The sequence below is a fragment of the Grammomys surdaster genome, unplaced genomic scaffold (assembly GCF_004785775.1).
Source record: "Grammomys surdaster isolate TR1022 unplaced genomic scaffold, NIH_TR_1.0 313, whole genome shotgun sequence".
Lineage (NCBI taxonomy): Eukaryota > Metazoa > Chordata > Mammalia > Rodentia > Muridae > Grammomys > Grammomys surdaster.
This window is the reverse complement of record NW_021604732.1, coordinates 2622432-2642688: the sequence shown is the minus strand read 5'-3', so window position 1 is coordinate 2642688 and position 20257 is coordinate 2622432. Positions and strand designations below refer to the sequence as shown.

General features: G+C 41.4%; 1 protein-coding gene across 2 annotated transcripts in view; it reads right to left on the bottom strand.

The window, feature by feature from the left end:
• The window catches only part of Itk (IL2 inducible T cell kinase), a 61005-nt gene extending 42552 nt beyond the window's left edge, over positions 1-18453 (bottom strand). The window contains exon 1 of one of the 2 annotated variants that reach the window (XM_028777654.1): positions 18208-18453. In XM_028777654.1, the coding sequence (XP_028633487.1) occupies positions 18208-18345 (138 nt within the window). In that variant the 5' untranslated portion in view covers positions 18346-18453. Of the gene's footprint in view, positions 1-2265; positions 2327-18207 lie in introns of those variants that run through there. The other variant, XM_028777655.1, reaches the window with a different exon arrangement.
• Positions 18454-20257: the final 1804 nt, after the last annotated feature.

The following is a 20257-nucleotide window of genomic DNA, read 5'->3' as shown; positions in this document are numbered from 1 at the left end:
AGGCCAGTCTGGGCTACATGGCAAGACCTTGTCTCAAAAAAATACACAGCTTAACACTGTAGTAATTCTAGTATTTAAGAAACAGAGGCAGGGGGGATTACCACAAATCTGATGCTAATCTCCCATACATAGTGAATTCTAGGCCAGCTGGGTCTACATGGCAAGGTCATGTAGAAAGAAAATTAAAAGCAATTTAAAATTTAAAAAATTAAAGCAATTACCAATCAAGAAAACACATGAAACTTATACTTCAAAATTTGGACTTCTTCTAGGCCAGTGATAGCTTATATGATGGTCTCATCATAATTCTGGACAGAAGGTCACAGTCACTGAGAAGCCACATGATCATGAGTGGACACCAGGCTCTCTACAGTGAGCACTGCTGAACTGTGGTGTCAGGCAGCCAGGTGTTCAGCTCACAGTAGGTTTATAAGGATCTTCATATAGCTCCTTCATGCGTTTGGAAGATCAGAAAGGCAATGCAAGAACTGAAAAGACTATGGGATAGATAGATGTCATCAGGACAGGCCTCTGGAGAGAGGGTACTCCCAATAGACCAGGAAGTCTAGCAGGGGCGGTCTGTGACCAGATAGGGGTGAGCCCTCTCTCTGAGGTGAGCCCTCTCTCTGAGGTGAGCCACTAGAGCAGAGTGCCTTAATACGTGCTAATTAAGTATCTCCTTGTAGTTAAGTCATAAAGTGGAGGGAAATGTATCTGGAGTCAAAAATAGGGCAAAAATTCTATGTGAAGCAGCAGTGTCTAATAGTAATGGAAATAGAATGTGAACTGTACACGCAATTTCAAGTTGTTTTAGTTGGGCATGGTAGCCTATATCTATAATTTCAGCACTTACAAGGTCGAGGCAGGGTAATTTCCACAAGTTTAGAACCAGCCTGGGCTACATAACTAGGGCTACCCTTCTCAAAGTAATTTCACTCCTGTAGATATGTTCAGAAAAGCAATCGCAAATAAAACTCTTTTTGATAACTATGTTATTTAACCCCACTCATCTCAACTATTATCATTTCAAACTGAGCATAAAGTCTGTCAGCTTGCATTCCTCTTTAGTCCTAACCTGTGAAATTCTGTATTTTCCACACACTTCAGCTTGGACTTGCTATATTTAAGCATTTAGAAATCACACAATTTCCAAGGAGGAGTCCTCCTTTCTGTTCAGAAGGTTCCTAGTATCCATTCATTCCACACGGGGGCTTGAAGAGACATTTATGCTTTAACTGTCATTCAGATGAGTCCACCACTAACCTCATTCTCAGTCTCTGGTAACTGCTTGGGACTCCTCTCCAATCCATCTGTTCTAGCAGTCTCTCTGGTGACCTGGACAATAGCTCTCCCTGAATTGCACAAGATTGGATCTGAGAAACAGCAGGCATGGATGTTCCCTCCTCAACTGGTCAACGGGAGCAGCGGGTCAGGAGCTAAACACAGTTCAGTCTCTGGGAAATGATGGGTGCCTGTAATCTTCCCAAACAACTATGCTGTTTCTGAAAAACACCAGGGTAAGGCCTGCCAAGGAAACCACACAAAAGCCACCTGAAGAGGGAAAGACCATGTCAGCCTGTCCCCACTCTTCCTTGTTTTCTGACTGTCTGAACCACACAAGGCCACAAGACTTTGGGTAGCATCGTCTCTTTTCTTGCCATGTTCAAAGCTACACCAACTTAGAAAATAATGCTAACGGTCAACAAATGGAACCTTGTGACGTTAAGCTTTGGCAGAGTCAATGAGTACAGTTAACTGAATAAAGAGACAAGTCTCAGAGAAAATCTTTGCCAGCCATACACCTGACAAAAGACTAATATACAAAACGTACAAAGAACTAAAAAGCCCCCAACCACAGAAATGTAAACAAACCAACCAATACATGTAACCACTAAGTGAACAGATCATTCCCAGAAGAGAAACTCTAATGCCATTAAACACATGAAAAAATGCTCAGCTTTACCAATTGTCACAGAATTGCACATTAAAACTTTGTTGGGACTCTATCTTACCCCAGTCATTCCATCATTAGAAAGACAAATGAAAGAAATGCAAGGGAGTGGGTGGCAGAAGGGAATCCTTATAGACTGCTGGTAGGGATGGAAACTAGTCCAGCCACTATGGAAAGCCAGCATGGTGGGTTCCCTAGAAACCAACAGTAGATCTAGCACAGGAGCCAGTGACTCCTGAGCCTTTTACCTGAAGGACCTCAAGTCATGGAGAAACTACACAGCATTATTGACAACAACCAAGTTATGGACTCACCAGGGTGTCCATCAACAGTGGGAAGGGGAAAGACAAGGCTCTAGAGAGACACAACAGAACATTTTTTTTTTCAGCTACAAAGAAAAACAAAGTTATACAATTTGTAGGAAAATGGATACAGCTGGAGATAACCATAGCAAGCCAGTCTCGGAAAGATAAGTTTGTATGTTTTCTCTCATATGTAGTTCCTGGATTTTATGTAGTCACATAAAATCATGTGTGCATACAGGAAATGAAAGTAGAAATGAAACCTTAGAGCACAAAGGTGGAGAAGGAGGGACGGAAGGAGGGGGGGGGGTTATGTGCATATGCACCACACAATATATACTTCTGTGAAAATGTTTTCACAACATAATACCATATACAACAAATAACCGGAAAAGTTTAAAAATTACAACAAAAACATAAAAACATAAAAATTTACTTAGTGCTACATTGTCTCCCTGTGTTTGTAGAGATAGCTTATGTGTCAAACATAATCCAACCTGGTGTATGTACAAAACTGCACAAAGACTGGCAAGTGGATTTTAAACCCTCTTTTTAATCAATAGTTTATATAAAATAGAACTGCGTTGTGACTTTTGGAGAGAGGCAGGGGGAAGTAACAAAAGACAATAATACTTTAAACTTCTTTCTATGCTCCATTGCACTTAACATGACCCCACAAAGTGCTGTTTCTCCAGTACATAGATAAGAAGTTTGAGTTTCAGGAAGGCCAACTTCCTTCCTTCATAGCGAAGAGAAACCTTTGACTGTCGTGCTCACTCTGATACTCACAGGGAACTTGCATTACCCAAACTCACAGAGCCCATTTCTCCCAGCTGTGGCTCAGTGCAGTATTATTTCTGCTGCACTCGCTCGTTCAGAGCTGGGTTTGGGTATGATCCCAGGTTTCTCAGCATGACAGCGCCTTTGTGCCTTCACTGCTGGCCAGGCCCAGTGGATATATCAATATGAAGTTACATGTTATGCACCCTCAAGAGGACATTTACGAGAATCTGAATAAACAACAGAATTTCTACGTTGGCAGGGCAGAATGGAGAAGGGATGTCTTCAGGTGAGGCAGACTAGGAGAGTTCAAACCCTGGCTCATTCTTCATTTGCTACACATCTTTAGGCAAGGGTTTCAACCTCTTAGTAACTTTGTATTAAAATTTTTTTTTAAAGATTTATTTATTTTATGTGCAACGCTGTTTTGCTAGCAAGGGCAAAAAATGCTGTAACTGCTGAGCCATCTTTCCAGTCCCTTTGGTACCTTGTTTTGACAAAAATGGCAAATAATGGTTTCTCAGTCATTGAGTTAAGTTAGTGGGTAGGAAACGCCTACATAAACAAAACTGGCGAACTGAATCCATTCAGGTGATGAACTGTCACTCAAACGCATCTCATCTCCTCCCTTCCTTTCCTTTCCTATCCACAAATAAAGCCGTCATCTTTTTGTCTATCTCTGTCCATATTTTCTTTGCATGAATGTCTTTTTAGGTGCATAGGTAATCAGGAAACATCACTGGGGAAGATGATGGCCACACCTAGCTGGTGAGAATAAAATTGTGACAGCTGGAGTAGTTTTTTCCCTAGTAATTTGTAAATTTAGGACAAAATCACAGAAGAGGTGGCTTCCTGGCCTCCTGAGTGTGTCTCCCTGATGGCCCACCCTGGTGTCAGGCTGTGAGAGGAACCACCAGCAGCACTCTCGATTCTTAGATACAGCCAGGATTTTAACAAGGGATTTCAGGGGTCCTGCTCAAGTCCTCTTCTGGGGCTTAGCTAATACACCATCTGAAAATCTGCAGTGGTCCACGACAGTCAACTTGGCATCATATGAAATAAAGCTTAAATGAGTGACAGGCGGGCGCTGCTTTCCCCCCTCACAGCAGTTATAAGGTTGGTTTGAAAGTTTTTCTCCACCATGGCTTCATCTTCTGTGTGGCACTTGTTGGGGCAATCCACACATCCCTCTCCATTCGAGTGGTAGGAGGGGAGGAACAGGGACTGAGACCCGGAGAGTCAGGATTATCATGGTCCCTACAGTGATGGTAATACTGGGCAGGCTGGTGCAGGGCCTGCTGCTCACTTCTGAGCTCAGTAGGTCTGGTCCTTTGGTGCTGAGGGGATGCTGACGGCTGCCACTGAGCATCTCTCTGACCTGTGCTGTAGGAAGGCCCCCAGGAGAAATGAGACAACGACTGTCCTGGAGGAAAAGGTGTACTCATGACAAACATCAGTGCACTCTGTAACTAGCTGTGGCTGCTCCTCTCCTTTCTCCAGCCTCTCTTTGCTGAACCCAGTCAAGTAAAGTTGGAATCCAGGGATGAGTTAAGGCAGATGACAAAGCTGTAGCAACTGCACGCTGGGAAGCCATGGTTCCTCCCACACCTGCCTTCTTCTCTTTCCTTGTTTCCAGGAGACCTCTCACTCAGACGTTAGCTGTAGTCATCTGGCTTTCCCTTCAACAATGGTTTCTTGCTGTGGTTTACTATGGGGCTGGATATGCTTGAAAAGCATCTTGCTTCTTTTAATATCAGCTATTTTTTAAATAGTATTGCCCTGACTAGGCAAAATGCAAAAATTTTACAAAAAGAAAAGAGACAGAAGTATACTCTCATTTAACTTGATTAAGTTTCCCTAATCAAGTTATGATATTTTCTCATAAAAATATTAAAAATAGACACCAGTGGGGTGGAGCTGAGGTTTAGAAATAAGAAACAGAAAAAGAGCAATATATAAGAATAATAAGAATACATATATATATATATATATATATATATATATATATATATGTGTGTGTATGTAACTATGTGTATATATTCCATAAGAATATACATATTCTTATGATGTTTGAACATTTTACCAAAAACATACATTTATTTTATTGTATTAAGTTAATGAACAAAAATGTGTTTTTCATATGGGACTTATCTCATGGAAATGACTGCTCAGATGTATAAAGACATGAAAGAAAGGATGCTCACCACAGTGTTACTACACTAGAAAATCAAGAGAAACTTAAACATTCATCAGCAGGCAAATGCATGACTTAGTTATGCTCTTCACCCTGAAGCAACTCTGTAGTCATCAACAAGGAAGAGATTTATTCTATATAAAGGAACAAAAACATACATTAAACTTAAAAAGAAGATCTAAAGCAATGGATGAATCCTCACATTTTTTTTGAAAAAGATAAAATAGATGTTAGTATAGACAATATCCAAGAAAGTAATACAGGAGAAAAAAAATAAAAAGATTGCAAGCTGCTAATGCTAGTTTTTTTCATGTGGCAAAATAGAAGAATCTTATAACAGAATATGTTTCTACTATACTTGAAGGAATTTTTAAAATAGTAAGCATAAAAAAAAGATGAAAAGAACAAAACTCAAAGGTATTTTAAAGCATCTAGAAGCATTAAAAACACCACAGTGTAATACAGCAGGGACAGGGATGGGGTGGGGGAGGTAAAGTGGTTCCAAATGAAAAACTGGGTGTGTAAAATGACCTCTGCCCTGGTGACCTCATAATCCTATTCACAAGAAGCTGTAGCCAGGAAGCAGCTGCCACCTGCCCTTCTGTATCCTTGGATGTTCAAGGTCATGGCAGTTCCTCCGATGGGCAGCCTTATTCTTTATTCATTTAGTTCAAGAAAAAGCATGGAGTTTTGTGTGAACATGTGTATCTTGTAAGTGAGGCAATAATTCAGCAATAATTTTTAAGCTCAATCCACATTAGATAAAACAAACAAACAAACAAACAAACAAACAGAGAATGGAACAAAAAGCTTAGTTTAGATTTGTTTACAAGAAGTATGTGTTGCTGGGCGTGTTGGACCGAGCCTGCAATCCCAGCATTTGAGACTGAGGCAGGATCATCAGTTCCAGGTTACTCTGGGCTCCAAAGCAGGACATGGTTTCAGAAAGAACTAAGTGCCATGTGGTGAGCATAGGTCCTCCAGGTCCTGTGCACCATCTCTCAGCACGTCTAGTTTGTGACTTCTCATCCAAAGCCTTCCATCTTTCCAGGGGAGGGCATGGGAGATGTTTAGTGAGATATTTTATTTTATTTCATTTTTAAGCCCTAAAGAGTCTGCAGCTAATGTAGATAGGGAACAGCTTCACTGCAATTCAAGAGATCACTTCACAGGGGCAATGTTTAATGGTAAGTGTTAACTGGCCAACTGAGGAGCAGCAGGCAGGAGTGTTGAAGCAGAAAGTGGTATGTGTGGACCCCACGACGGTATGTGTGGGACTCTCCATGGAAATGAGTTAGGATATGAGCTCCAGAATCAGTGACAGATGGATAGAGATCTTCTCGGAGTGGAAAGGGAAGTTAACACTAGGCTGGTCCACGAGCACTAAGCACTCCTGCAGGTTATAAACAGCTGGATAGAAAAATGGGCAAGAGGAATCCAAACGATTTTCAAAACATATGAAGAGACACTTGGTTGCTATGACAACAGAAATGCAAATAAATTCCACTTAGATTATTTTATACCTATCAGATCAGCAAAGATCAAAGCATCAGATAATGGTTGTTGAGGATTTGAGAGTAAGGTTCACACACATGGCTCTGTGGAAAGTGCACCTTCTGTGGACAGCAACTTGGTCACCAAATAGCAACTGTACATATAACTCAGGAAGTCCATATCTGGATGTGCTTTCTTTTCAGTGGGGTTTCTCAGCCTCTGTACTGTTGACCATTTGGGCTGGGCTTCTACCCACTGGGCATCAGTAGCAACTACGTCTCCACATCTCCAGCAAGACCAAATGTCCATAGGTTGCCTGTGACTAATAGTCATGGTTATAGTCATTAAAAGTGTCATACTTTTCAAGGCTATGAATGTAACCTCTTGCTTGTAAAAGCAAAACAGAAGCACACTAAATGTACAATGGAAATGTTTAATCCACATAATGAGCCATTTTCCATTCATTAAAAATGAAAAGGCTCTGTACACAGAGTCTACTATGGACTGATCTCCAAATGAGGCTGTTAACCAACGGAGAGAGAAAAAGTTAAGTAGTGTGTATAGATGCTGCTGCTGCTATATAAACAGGAAAGAGGCCTTTCTACTTGTATTACATGTATATGAATAGGGCATCTTGAAAAGTCTGTAAGAAATTAAGAAATTGAATATATGTGTTAACTTCTTTTATATTTATTTAGTGTGTGCGTGTGCGTGTGTGTGTGTGTGTGTGTGTGTGTGTGAGAGAGAGAGAGAGAGAGAGAGAGAGAGAGAGAGAGAGAGAGAGAAGATTGACAGTACAATTTATGAGAGTTGGTTCTCACTCTTCACCATTTCTGTCCTAGGGCTTGAACTCAGATGTGGTAGCAAATCCGCTTATCTGCTGAGCCACCTTATTGGCTCATATAGGTTGACGTGGGGTTAGAGAAATGGAGTTTGGAACAAGGAAGGGAAATTTTTTTTATTATGTAGCATTTGGTAACTTAAAAACACTCTGCAGATATGTTATGTAGTCAGGGAGTTTTTGTAAATGCCCCATCACCACCCCATTCCTGCTTCTGTCTCTGTGTGGAGATGGAGGTGGGCCTATGGTGATGGGGAGTGAGCAGGTGACAGGTTCGACAGGGACAGGGCAGGGCCCAGGCCCCAACAGTCAGTCTGTTACAGAATCTGACTGGATCAATTTGAAACAGGTGAAAAAGCACCATGAAAAGTCCTGGCCTAGTGCTTCTGAGCACTGACGTGGATCATTTGGTTTTTAGAGCTCAAAGGTATTTTATTTTCTCAGTACGCCATACTACTATAAGAGCTAAGGGATGCTTCCTGGTGGAAGGGCCAGGCTTACCTTCCTTACTGTTCTGTTTTTTTGTTCTGACAAAGTGAGGACACCCTTTCTCTTTCCATTAGACTTGCCTTTCTTGAGAAAGAGCTGAGGTCAGTTTGGGGCAGCAGGTTCATTTGACCCCCATCACCCACACAGTAGGAGAGAACTAACTTTCAAAAGTTGTTCTCTGACTTCACTTGTGGACTGTGGTCTGCAGGCACCCACTGCTATACTAAATAAACAATTGTAAAAAACTTCTTATCCTATGATATTCTACACACAGAAATCCATCCTAAAGCCTTAAAAAAAGGGGCAGTTTTTATATATGTATTTTCATTATACCTGGAAACAACTTGACTGTTCATCCATCTATCTGGGTACATAAAACAAATAAGTTTATCTTGGCAACAAATGGATTGAACCATTAAAAATTAAGATATATGAGAAAGTGATTAGTTTTGAGTTCCTGTAGACAAACAGAAGTATATTTATATAACAGAATGAATGGGTAAGTAGAATATAAAGTTGTCATGGATTATAGTTATAAGTATTTAAAATTATATCGGCACAGTAATTTGATAGCTTTACATAAAAAGCCATACAAAATATTTTGAATCTAGTTGTTTTATTAACAAAAAATTATACAAAGCATTTAGAATCTAGTTGTCTTATTAACTACTTTTAGTAGTATGATAATCTAAAGACTTTCTATTCTGTTTTGTGGTATTAATCAACATTGATTTAATCAAATTCTAACTTGTTTTCTGTCTTCATTGCAAGAGGATACCTGGTCCTGACCCAGGTTATAAAACAGACTGATTTCCACCTATCCTTGGTTCTAGACAAGCCCTCAGAAAGACACAATAGAGTTAAAATATGGAATAATTACAAAGCAACTTGTAGAATGAGATATCACATGTTGAGTCACCAGCCTTGCCCTGGCCTCCTTGCCTCCTGGTCTTCCCTCTGTATGATCTGCCATTCCCACCACAGTCAGAACAACCACTTCCAAATATAAAACAATGCTGTCGCCGCCGAGTGGCTTCCACCATTTGGTAGCTTCCTACTGTTCGGAGAAAGTCCAGACTTTGCCGTGCCCCACGATGGCTCTTTAGCTTGGCTTCTGCAACCTCAAACTGCAGTCTTCTCTTGAACTATGCCCAGGTTCTCTCTGTCTTTTATTTACCTCAGGGTCCTTGAGCTTGCTGTTCCCACTGCCCAGGATGACATTTTGGGTTTTGTGTTTTCTTTTTACTTGACTGGTACATCCATCATGCCTCAAACTCTGACTCTGGCCTAGATACAGATTCCCTCCTAACCACACTTCCTTCCAACTCTGCCCCAGTTGCTGCTGAGGTCTGCCCTAGAGCCTGCTGATGTGTATCTACATTGTGCTGTTATGTACTTCACTATGGGCTGTTTCCTCCACCTGCTTATGAAGGCAAACACTTTACCCATATTATTCACCACTGTCATCCTCACGCCCACCTCATTGGTTTTGACATAGTAGGTATTAAGAAATGATTAACAAACAATAAAAATTAAAAAGTGTTTTCAGAAGGTGCTATGCAAGCTGCCAAGGGAGAGGAGGAGTCACTAGTCCTGCCCAGCTGTTGAAGCCTAGAAACCACAACAATGACTAGCATAGCAAGATATCCCCTTGTACAATAGTGACACTTTTATCTTAGGAGTAATTAACACCTGTTTAGTCGAACTTACAGCCAGCCCACTTGATGGGCTTAGTGCTATAAACCTAGCCAACCAGCCAGCTGGAGAAGCATAGACCCTAGAGGAGAACCCAGTACTGCTATTTTCTTAATGTAATTTCTAGCTGTATTCTAAATACTTATCTTTATCCTCCACAGATAAGTGTATCTCCCATCTTTCATTAAAAAAAAAAGGTTCTTTTTTTTTTTGCAGCAGCAGCAGATAGACACTATTACATAAGTCCACAACTGGTCAGAATGCACACAGTGAGTGAGAGTGGGCTGGCAACTCAACCCTCATTGATACATCTGCAACACAACCCCAACAGCTAAGGCAGGGAACATCACCAAAGAGGGAGCAGAATTATTTTAAAAGCCTGAGGACCAGTGTAACTGCTGCTAAGTAGTGTCACCTAGACACAACAGGGAAAATGCACTTGTGACCTCTCAACAACATGATTGCCTGGACAAGACAAGCATGATAAAAAAACCAGTTGACATGCCCATAGACGGCAGGGTGATGGGGAGGAATTCCTGCAGGTTCTATCTCTACATGAAGGGTTTCTAGTGGTAAATGGCTGCTAAAAGATGGGGCATCAGTTTCCTTCAGGGTTGAGTTCCTCTATAGCTTGTCTAATCCCAAGTGGTCAGCCCTGAAGACATACATGTGCACAAGCAATGCTAAGTGGACTTATTAAGTTGTATGTAACAATAATAATTAAAGAAGAGGCCATGGATTGGGAGGGGCACAGAAGGAGTTGGAAGGGACAGAAAAGGGTAGGCATGATGTAGACACAGTATGAAGTTATGAAGTTCTCAAAATTGTAATTTAATAAAAATGGACATGAAGCTGGAATGTAATCATATTTTATTGTGTTTCTGACTTATATTTCTCTGGTGGCTAATTAAGTTGAATACTTTCCCTCCATACACTTGTTCATTATTTGAATTTATTCTTTCCAGAAGAATCTATTCTTATCTTTTCAGCATTTTCAAATTAAATTGTTTTACTGTTAAAGTTTGTAAGTTCTTTAACTAGTCTGTATGCAGATCCCCTTTTGGATGACTTATACAAGCTTGTAAATATCAACAACTTATGAATGACTAGAAATTTTGTGGAGACATGGCATGTCGTGCCAAGCTCTCATTCTGCTAAATCTATAAAACCTCTATTGACTCTCGAGGGCAGATAGGTGGTCTACACAGGGAGTTTTATGTGCATTCAGAAGCAGTTCCCTCCCCTGGGTTGCTTTCGTGAGTCTTCTGAGCATTACAAAAGCAACCCTCCAACTTACCTCCTGGCAAATATCACATCCTGGGAGAACTACTTTTTCTGATGTATGAACAAATCACTGACGGATGGGAAATTTTATTATTAATAGTTAAGGAAATTCAGTAAAGATGGAGCACATGGCCCATGACAATTTGAGAAGAGCTTTAAGCTAACTTCCTTAGGAGTCAAGTGTGTTGAACCTCTTGTTTGCACCTCAATGTGTGAGTCTTGTTTGGAACCCACAGAAACTATGCTCTTGAGCTTTCTGGTTAATCCCTTCTTCCAAGATAAGTGCTCTTCTCGGCAGTATTTCTCTGAGACTATTTTTTTTCCCTGCAGGAAATAATGAAAGGGTGTGCCAGTCACTCACAGAGATTCCCCTGCCTCTGCCTCCTGGATACTGGGATTAAAAACATTCACCATCACGACCCAGCTTATTTGTAAGCCTTTTAAAGATGAAAAGGGAAGATATGAGCTAGGGAAGAGGCATAAAGAAAGGAGCAACCAGCCTTGCTGCAACCTTGGCTATTCCAAAAGCCACTGTGGAGTCTGTGGTTGGCAGAGAAACAGCATCCCCATAGCATGTGTTTTAATGCCTGACTGTAATCCTCAGTGCCAAGGCCCCAAAAAGAAAGTGAACTTGAAGCACGGAAAGTTCAGGAAGGAAGCAGATGTGCTGGAGGCACACAGAGCAAGTGTACTGTCAAGAGAAATCAGAAAGATGGGCAGAGAAGGCTTCTTGGCGAGGTGGGGGTGCATAGCCAAGAATTAAGTACTCTGAACAGTCATACAGAGCTTCTAGGTAGAGAGTGGCATATGCATGATAGTTTTAAAACTTTACTTGTTGTGGGGATGACAGGTTGGTATAGAACCTCAGTTGTCCATGGGACCCTAGGTAACATCAATGAAATCACATTGGGATGATGTGGGGAGAGACCATGGCTGGTATATGTCTCCAGAAAAAAAGGCTCAGGTAGTTTTAAAAATACTGCCTGCAGCTGGGCACATGTGGTACATGTTTTAATCCCAGCAGCACTCAGGAGGCAGAGACAGGCATATCTGTGGATTTGAGGCCAGCCTGGTCTACAGCAAGAGTTCCAGAACAGCCAGGGCTACATGGAGAAACGCTGTCTCAAAAGTCCCAGACCAACCCAACCCAACCCAACCCAACCCAACCCAACCCAACCCAACCCAACCGAACAGAAAAAGAACACTAGACTGCAGAAGGTCTAGCTATAAACTCCAAGGGAGAAAGACAAACCTAAGATTCAGGGTAAAGGGAAAAGAGAACAGTCAATGGTTCTCCAGAAACAGCTGGGGGCTTTCCATAGGCGTCTCTCTGACCTAGCTGACAGTTACAACCACCCAACTCCCCTTTCTTGCTTAAGACACGGTCATGACTATTCCTTTCATGGACCTTTCTTCACTTATTCTTATATCCTAAACTTTCCCTTCTGATCTTCCATGTCATGATGCCACACCAACCCCAGTAGAATCTGTGTGACAAGTTCCACAGACTGAGGCGAAAACTTCAAAAGAAGGAGGCCTCCTGGAACTGGTTGTGGAACTCTCGCCCAGAATAAAACATTGAGCTGTAGTTCTCATGGCAACTTATTTGTTTTATTTTCTTTTATTCCTTTTCTTATTTACATGTTCCTGATAGCCTAAGGCAAGATCTTAAACAAAGAGAATGGGTAAGAAATCCTCTCTTGAGATGGGGTCACCAACATGACCTTGCTCCAGGGAAACTGATGCTTTACTTATTAATCATTTACAAAGTTACATAATAGTATTATGATAAATAAAAAACTTTCCCAACAATAAAATTTCATATGGCTACACATGTGTCATCAGAGGATGGCTTTGGTATATGGTAAAGAAAGTCTTAAATAAAAAGAATTAAAATAGTTTAAATTTGTGCTTTGAAGACTTATAAAAAATCAGGTATTAGATGTTAAATAATAGTTGATTATAAAGATTTATTAACTCGCTCTTGGAGATCTGCCACTAGCCTTGGATGACTGCTCTACTGAATACATCCTTTCAGAGTTGTAATATTTTTTCTATGTATAAGAACCCTTGCTTGAGAGCTGCAAAATACACTCAGATTCAAACTGCCTCTGTGTTTCTTTTTGTTTGTCATTGGTGAATACTTACCCACCTAGCCTTCGAGGACCCTCATCCCAGGGACTCCCATACCCAACTGGGGTGGTCCATGGCATCATGAGATATCTCTTTAGTACGGAGTCCTTTTCTAACGGGGCTTATTTGTGCTACACTAACTTTATTCTACGCCAAATCTACATTTTCTTCCTTCATGCTTTTCCTTTCTCCTTCTACTCCCTCCACAGGAAGAAACAAAAACAAAACTAAACAAACAAAAGGCTAATGACTGTTAAGAGGCAGGAAGCATTGTGGAAACTGATGGTATCATCAGATATCAGTCCTTATAAAGCTTCTGTCTAATGGAGGCTCAGTTAGTAAATGGGCAATTATGACTTTGGCATGAACACTCAAGAAAAGGCACACATTGCTATGGCAGAACACAATGGGAGGTTGACCCAATCTGAAGACTTTAAGGAAGGCTTCTCTAAGGAACGGGCATTTAGAGCTGATCAGGTGTCATGTGCCTGGATCCCAGAGCAAAGACAAAGAGGGACAAATATCCTAGATTCTGGTGCTCCAGGTGAATGGAAATAACCCTGTCATAAGTATGTTGGCTTATGATGCGAACCATGTCAACTGATCACAGTCACAACATGAGCACTCAGCCAGGCTGCTATGTGCAGTGTGGTGGCGCAAGGTGACCGTCACCGGAGCAGCAGTGCTAGATGAGACATGTGGACTTCTGTCGGGAAAGTGACTGAGAAAATGCTGGTGGACTGCAGCAGCTTCAGTAGCAAACTTGATGAGTGTATTCATGCTACTTTAGATGCAGAACAGAGCTCCAGACAGCGGAGTGGGGAGAGATTTGTCCTGGAGTGTGCACAGAAGAGACAGAGCTCATAATGTACTTCACTGTGACAGATCGAGAGAAAATGAGATGTCAACTGTCGAACTCTTTACAGAGTAAGAGCACATGACATTTTGTAATACCCAGGCAGTAACATTAGCCATAAGAAGCACCGTTTACCATGGAACTGTGTGAGCTCTAGAGACATAAAGGACCTCAGGGAAGTTCTTTAAACCCTCTGCACTTCCTTCCCTGATTTATAAATGAGGGACTAACAGTTCCTACTTACAGGAGAATTGTAGTGTTTATTCAAGACAATCCACATGAACACACCAACACACAGGAAGTGCTGAATGTTAGTCACTGTTTAGTATTAGAAGAATGGTGACCTTCACCTCATTAAAAAGAAAACAAAAGGAAATATCCAATTTTTCAAACACATGGCTTTTTCGAGATCTCACAGCACTATGTGATTTATAGTAAGTCACACTAGAGCTGGTCTTTGACCCAGATCTGTCTGACACCAGAAGGTGTGTTTTGATGATGCTACATTATGGTTACAAAAGGCAGGAAGGGAACATCTCTCTAACTGCCCTCTTTGATTCAGAGATGCTACATGGGTCAGACTGCAACTCAGGGAAGGGAATGACTCCCGGCAATACCTGGGGTAGTGATCCTGTTGGCTCCTGACAGGATGGGGGTTAAGTAATCGCTGTGCTTCCCACTGAGTGAGTCAGAATGGATATATGTAATAAAAACTTGGTAATCTTGAATAACTAACTGATAAACTTTGTAGAGTTTAAAGAAAAGTTTCAAAATGTTAAATATAATTATAAACAACTGGTATAAGAAAGCAAATCAAAACACACACACACAGAGAGAGACACACACACACACACATATATTATATACATATATACATACATACATACATACATACATACATACACACATACATACACACACATGTTCTTTGTGGAACTATTAATACTACAGCCAAGGGCTACAGAATGAAGTATTTGTCATGGAGTTGTTCTTTCTCTTTCTAATTCTTTGTTTGTTTGTTTGTTTATTTGTTTGTTTTCTCAAGATCAAGACTTGCTGGGTAGCCGAGGCTAGTCTGGAAGCCATCATGGAGCCCAGGCTGTCCCTGAACTTGTATTGATTGTTTTACCTCAGTCTCCTTAGTGTTGGGATTACAAGCAAGTGCCACCATACCAGCTATGTTAGAAACTATTTTATGATTTTTAAGAGGTAAAACAGATATGGTCTCACCTATTAATAATCCACTCATAATCAAGACACACTGGAGGCTGAGGCAAAAAGACTTCAAGTTAAAGCTTGGGTTACATAGTGACATTATCACAGGTACCACCACCATCACCACCACCACCAATAACATCAACAAAGAAAAAATGGACCATGAATTTGAACGAGAGCAAGGAGGATACATGGAAGAGTTCAGAAGGGGAGAGGAGAGGGGGAAATAATGTAATTATATTATTACATTAAAAATTAAAAACTATTTTTAAAAACTGATTAAAGTGTAAAATCCATTTAATGAAGAGTTATTTAAAGGTGCATGGCTATGCTTTAATTATGAAACATGAATTTCATGTTCCAGTCACAGAAACACAGAGTTGATGTCATGTGATTTATTAGTTTATGTGGTGATTTCTCCAGGCCCACAGCTTGGCACCTGACCACTGACCAATGGGGCCTAAATATACGTCATTCTCTCTGCCTCTAATCTATTGGTAAGTTATCAGTGAGACTCCGCTGAAGACAAGTGATTCTCTTCACTGTACAAGGACAGAGAGGCAGCATTATTTTACCTGAAAATTAAAAGGCTAGGCATTTCCCCGCTCCAAGTGATTTGCTCCAAGTTCATGGAAAGCTTCAAAGACTGGATCTCACTCTCCTGACGTGGATCTTCTAGTGATACACCGGCAAGAAACAGAAGCATCCTTGTCTCGGTGAGCATCAAGCTAAAACCTAAGTACTCATCTCTGCCCTGCCTCTCTAAAGATGTAAAAATACTACAATGATATGGTAAGAAATCAAACAAGCTTTGAAAAGTGCTTGAGGAGGATTGACCAAGAGCCACTGGTTCTGAAAGAAAGAGTGGAACTTGTACTTATGAAGGAAGAGTCTGATGGAGAAGGACATTTGCCCAGGCTGACTCACTCAGTGGGAAGCACAGTGACTACTTAACCCCCACCCTGTCAGGAGCCATCTAGGATAGGCTAAGGCTAGCAGGTGGCCTTCCTAGAGGTGGGCTACTGTTTTTTGCATGGTGTGCAATGGGTGAGCTTGATAACAAGGTCCCAAAGATACTTCATCTCAGGATTGATTCTTGCAGCTGATATGCCTTTCCTGTCATTATTCAATTAATAGTTCCTGGGCATTAGCATATCCTATTGGTCATATATTTCCTGCATATCAACATAAAGATCAACTTTCATGAACTAATTCTGTTTAGATGAATTAATTATTCTATAGAATTCCTGATTTGATTCAAATAATTTTAGGAAGAAAGTTTTAAGAGATGGTCTTAGTTGCTTTGTTAGAAAAATGTAATAAGAAAAATGTAATCAAGAATAGAATGTGCCCACTTTTCAGAATAGTAAGAAAAGGCTGCATAATAAGAAATACAATGAGCTTTCAGAATTACACTAAAAAGAGAAATAGACTTGGGACAAATTTGTGTTCAAGGAAAAGCGTTTAGGTCCAAGGATATAACCACAGGTGTGTACTATGATAAGTCAAGGCCATGTAAAAACTGTTGATTTGAACTTATAACAAGCATATAGAATGAAACACTGCTTTGAACTTAAATATCAACATCCTTCTGCAACTCCCATTTTATCTATGAGGTAATTTTCCAAAGAACTTGTTGTTTGAGAAGGTATAAAAAAGCCAGAGAAAAGAAATAAAGTTGTTAGATAGTTTGGCTTGGGGGGTCGGGGGCTCTGTCCCATCTACCCATCTATCCAAATGTGTATGTCTGTTTGTCTCTATGTACATATGTGTATGTAAGCATGTATGGATACTTGTGGAGTGGATGAGACAGGTGATTGGGCCCCACAAAAGTGTGGATGTGTTAACGTGTAAATAAGAATGTGAATTAAAATGTAAATGTTGGTGTGAATGCATATGTGTCTGTGCATATCTGCCTGTATAAGACATCTTGATTCTTTTCCTTTCCTTCCTCTCTGGTTCACAAAGAGTTAACCAGCCTAGTCAGAGAGGCTTCTGGCTGCTGGACAGAGAAGAGTGAAATAGGGATAGATAATCCTTTACCTAATCCCCCTTGCTGTTAGTAACAAGTGTCAATAGATCCAGAGGCCTGCAGCTTCTGGCCTCAGAGAAAGTCAAGATAGGCTTAGGTTATTTTAGAAAGCAACCCTACTCTCTTGCCCCAGCTGACGGATGCTCTTGGCCCTAGGCTGCTTCAGAGAGGACTTAGCCTGGGGCTAAGCTCCCGGCAGCACCCAGTGCTTCTGTCACACTGTATTATTAACACACACTCACTTGCTTTTGTTGTCACTGCAGCAGATGAAGATGTCATTAGACACATCTCGCTGAGCAGCCACACTCTAGGGGGGGATCCCTGATGTGCAGGCAGAAACTTTGGGTTCCAACCCCTAGTCTCCTGAGATGTTTTGCCATGAAGAGGGTTGCCATGTGCCTTACAACTGTAGAATGTTACATGAATGGAAGCATGACCCTGTGGCCTCAGGGAAGTGATGACCATTGAGACAAGGAGAGTTCAAGCCATGAAAATCTTTCATAGGACCGTTCCCTTCACATTCTAAGAACCCACGTCTTTTGTAAAACAGGGAAGTTGCGTTAGGGTGCCCTTTGTGTCTTAATGAGCAATAATACTTAATATTTTACTGCCCTATAGACTGTAAATGCCATATACTTCACTTTCACATAAACTTCAAGATCTATCCACAACATCCACCACATAAGATATTTTTAATGCTTAAAATTTAACATAATCCTATGGAGAAGAGAAATGGATGAATGTTAAAACTACAGATGTTAAAACTGAAATAGCCAAATCTAACCAACATCAGAGTCTCAGAACTCTCCACATTTGGTCTGATCTCTTTGGTGGCTGCTAAACACATTGTGCCTGTATTCCAGGTGTTAAAGTTTATCCCACAAATCAGCTCTGTCCAAACACAGAACGGTAAATAAAGCACAAAGTAAGCATTCTCATACCCCATGGCGGTCCTCGAAGTAAGCCAGGCTGGCTTTCGTTAAGACAAAGAAACGGACTTTAAAATTCGAGGGAGAAGTCCTTCTCTTCTGTTGGGACTTCTTGATCAGCTGTTCTTCCAGAAGGATGAAGTTGTTCATGGTCCAGTTGTGAAAAGTGATGCGCCTCAGGCATCACCCCTCAGTGTGACTGAAGGAGAGGAGCAGCAGCGGGGAACTCGACAGGATGCAGTTGATCTTTAGAGAGTCGTTCAAAGGCAACTTGCCTCTAATCTTATCTTTCTATCAGCATCAGCCAGCCTCACCGCTGAGCTCCCTCCTCTGATGTCAAAGGCCATGACCACATCCTTTCAAAATTCACCAAGCTAAGAGGCACATGCGTATCCTTAGCTATATAGTTTGAAAATGAGGTTTGGAGAAACTTAGAATTATAAGAGGAGTTCAATTTTAATTCTTATAGCTCCTGGGTTTAGCCTCTGCAACAGTTAAGTCATGTAGACAAGGAACTAAGAACAGGGGTCCAGGGGTCAATAGAGCTCAGCTTGTGTGCAAATTTCCCATTGCTATTATCATGAATTGCCACAGGCTTAGAGGCTCGAAGCACAATGGGGTTACCTTACAATTCTCTAGTTTAGAAGTCTGAAATGTGTCTGGCTGAGTGACAATCATGGTGACTGTGGGACTGTGCTCCTTTCCGACAGGTCTCTAAGGGACATTGCCTCTGGGACTATCCAACCTACTGAGGGACACCCTGGTGGCCTCAGTCTTGATTCTTTTTTTTTCTCCATCTTCAAACCCCAAAACTTCAGGCTAAGTCCTGCTTGCTCCATATTGCTGAAACCTCTTCCTCCTACCTCTGCTCCATTTGAGGATCCTGAGAACCATACTGGGCCCATCTCACAGTGGTCATCTAGGACAGGCGACCTACGTTAAGGTCAGCAGATGGGCTCTGTAACTCCATTTGGAACGTAAATTCCCTTTTGTCACCCAAGCTCACACAGACACAGGTTGTGGGGATTAGGGCATGGAGTGATCTACACAGGGCTATTTATTCTACTTACCAGTTTGAATTCCATCCCTCCTACCTACCACCTGCCCAGTGCCTTGGAAGATCAGTTCCTTCATCTATGAAAGGAAGCAATGGGGGCCTTGTATGAGGCAAGGCCTCCTTTTGACACCTTCGGTATGCCTGGCTTCCGAGGTGTCCCATTAGCCTTCTGTGTAAGCCACTTCACAAATGTAGTGTCCTGTGTCTGAACGTACTCTCTTGTCTCTTTCTTTTCCGGTGAACACCTCAGTGATCCTGCCAGCCTCAGGTGGCATGCAACTCTCTCTGGGAAGCCTTTCAGACTTACCCACATGAAATCTCACCTATTCCTCTGCCATAAGGACCCCTATTAGGAGGCAGGACACAGACAGACAGACAGACAGACAGACAGACAGACAGACAGACAGCAAGCTACCTTCTCATAAGGGTTTTTTGGAACTGAGCCTCATCTGCCCTGTGGACAAAGCACAGGGTCTGGCCTTTAAGTCAGGACAACGTAATGGTGTAGAACTTATGTGAGGTGCAGTGTAACCAGAAAGTTAATAACCAAGAAGTCCCAGTGTAAGCAGAGGGAGCACAGCAGAGAGGGACAGAGGATGAGACAAAGGGAGGGAGGCAGTACAACTTTCCTGTGTAGTTTTAGATGTAAATTGCTAATTACAGCCTCTTTTTACATCATATATTGGATGCTGCTGAATAATAAAGACAAAAAGAGGGGGTTAGGGAAGGGGAAGGGAGGGGTGGAGAGGGAAAGGGAGGGGAGGGAAGAGAAGGGAAGATAAGCTGAGATTTTAAGACAGGAAAATATGTACAAAAGAGGTAGACTTTTAAAAATACAGTTTGTAGCAAAGATTACTATTTTCATCCCCTTTCCTTTCCCTAGGGTAACTGGTTGCCTGAAGATCATCTAGACATCTGGGCAGCCTGAATAAAGGCTACATTACTTTTAGCCTTTCCTGTAACTTGGTATAGCCATGTAACTCTTCTGAACAAGAGACTATGGCA